Below are 2597 nucleotides of genomic sequence, written 5' to 3' on the forward strand. Positions count from 1 at the left end.
TTCTTCTTTTTATTTTTATTTTGTCTTTCATATACAGCTTTGATTGATTCATCATTTTTGCATAATTTGTCCAACTTGGAAGAGGTGGGATCAAACTCTTCTCCCTTCTAAGTTTCTTCAAGGCTTGGAAAACCAACCCTCTTAAATGTATGTCACTGTCTGGTTGAGCCGATTGGCATCCTGTCTATGCATATTAAATTAAATTAAATCCATCGAGTTTACAATTTTGTAACCAATCTATTTTATTTCATTTCATTTTTGCATGAATATCTATTCCCACTAGCCTTGAAAAAATTATCTTATTCAAAATTTTAAGAATTTTGTACTAGTAAATTTTATTCCCTTTTATCTTTCATCAAATAATTTTTTCAAATATTTTTTTTAGTGGTAAATATAATTAATATATTCATTTCTAGGTAAATAAATTTAATTAATATAAATGTTTTAAAGATAATAATTAACATTATATTAAATTTAATATTGATTCTTTTATGGCATTTAAGTTTTTGACTTATTGATTGATGCATGATCTTTTTGCTTAAAAAACAAAGTTCAAATCCCCTTCCTCCAATTAAAAAAAAATTGATTCCTTTATTAAAATTCTCAACTCCATCCCAATTAAATGTGGTTACACAAACTATATACATATATTATATTTGAGACTTATTTATTAAAATATGATTTGATCGATATTCATTTTTTGCCTTTTGCTTTATACTTTTTGTTATTGGTCTTTTATTTTTTATTCATTTGTTATTTTTTTCCTTTCTGTTCATATTTTACAAAAAAATAAAATAAAAACAAAACACCAACCAAATAAAATCTAAATACTACTTTTTTTGTAGTTATAAACTTCTTGTAATTTGCAACTGTCTTTCAGAAACATAATTGGTAACTTTTTTGCTGAACAGAATGGCAAAATTTGACAAGTTTGGAAGAGTTGACCTTGATAAATTCATCTCTCCCTTCCAACTTTATTCAAGATATTAGAACACTGACTTCTCTTAAAAAGTTGGACATTGCAAACTGTAAGGTGAACGGCAGCCTCTTTATGAATGGTAAGTTAGCTCTTTCAAATTCCAGTTATTAATTCATTGTATTTATTTCATTTTTTGGATTGAATACATATCTCTTCCCATTGACCAGTCAAATAATCATTTATTCAAAATTAAAAGAAATCTTTTTAATGAACGTTCCAAATTTTTAATAGTAAATATGACTGATTATAAGTCCATTTGTAAATTGTAATAGACCTTTCCCTAGACCAAAAAGAAAAAGAAAAAGAAAGTACAACAGCTTAGTGAATCTAGTGAAGCTATGATATTTAGTGGATCTTCCCATTTAGGCTTACAAAATTTTTCTTCTTGTTTGATTTCATGGACATGCTTCTTTTAAAGAATATATAGACAACTTAGTCAACCATTCATTAATTAGCTCATACCATCATATATTAAGGTTTTAAATTGTATACTCACCACATAAATATTAATAGGCTATTTTTCTTAGGTGCAAAGATAATATTACAATAAACTTTAATCATGAAACAAAAACATAGTAAGTGATATAAAAATTAATTTAATTAATTATGATATCCAACATTCCATATCTCATATGAATATAATTGTTAAGATCTATATAACAATTCAAGTCTACCATTACTAGCAACTTGAGCTTAAGCTTTTGAGTGTCACGTGGTTTTGATCCAAAAAACTACTGGGCTAGTGATTAGACTTGAGTCATTATAAATAGTATCAAAGTCGGCACCAATCTGATGTGAGCTTTTATATTACTCTGGTGAGATCTTAGTCATATAGATGTAATGTGTAATCTTGACAAAATTTGATAAGTTTGAAAGAGTTGATTGTGGAATTTTCATCTCTCCCTTCCAACTTTATTCAAGATATTAGAGCACTGACTTCTCTTAAGAATTTGTTCGAGTTTGATTGTGAGGTGAATGACGACATCTCTATGCATGGTTATTGAGATCTTTTAATTTTTCAGTTATTAATCCATTTTACTTATTTCATTGTTTAGATTGAATGCATATTTCTTACCATTTGTCATTCAAATAATCATTTACTCAAAATCAAAAGAACCCCGTTTAATGAATGTTCCATAAAATTTTCAGTAATGTATATCACTCCTAATAAGTCTATTTGTAATAGACCCTTCCCCGCACCAAATAAAAAAGAAAAAAATAAATAAAACAGTTTAGTAAACCTCGTGGAGCTATGATATTCAGTGGATCTTTCTATTTATATTTATGTAAGTTTTCTTCTTTTGAAGAATATATAGACAACTTGGTCAGCCTTCCATTAATTAGCTCATGCCATCATATATATATTAAGGTTTTAAATTGCATACTCATAGCATAAATATTAGTAGGTGATTTTTCTTGGGCCATAAACATAAATATTAGTCCTTTCACTTTGTTGGTATATTTTTAAATTCTTTTACTAGATTAAAAAAATTTGATTAAGTATCTTAATATTTATTTTTATATAATTGTTAAAATTGTGGTTTATGATAGGATATATATGATGATGAAAATTCGAATAGAAAGAGGTTTTCCAATTGATCATTTAAGCATAAAGTAG

The 2597-nt window shown here is 26.6% G+C and overlaps 1 protein-coding gene across 1 annotated transcript in view; it reads left to right on the forward strand.

Annotated features, from left to right (window-relative positions):
• The window catches only part of LOC110410345 (uncharacterized), a 12277-nt gene that overhangs the window by 6493 nt on the left and 3187 nt on the right, over positions 1–2597 (forward strand). The window contains 1 exon segment of the mRNA XM_089782773.1: positions 912–1058. Within this exon segment, the coding sequence (XP_089638899.1) occupies positions 912–1058 (147 nt within the window).

Source organism: Theobroma umbraticum, unplaced genomic scaffold (genome assembly GCF_002168275.2).
Source record: "Theobroma umbraticum cultivar Fairchild unplaced genomic scaffold, ASM216827v3 scaffold_56.0, whole genome shotgun sequence".
Lineage (NCBI taxonomy): Eukaryota > Viridiplantae > Streptophyta > Magnoliopsida > Malvales > Malvaceae > Theobroma > Theobroma umbraticum.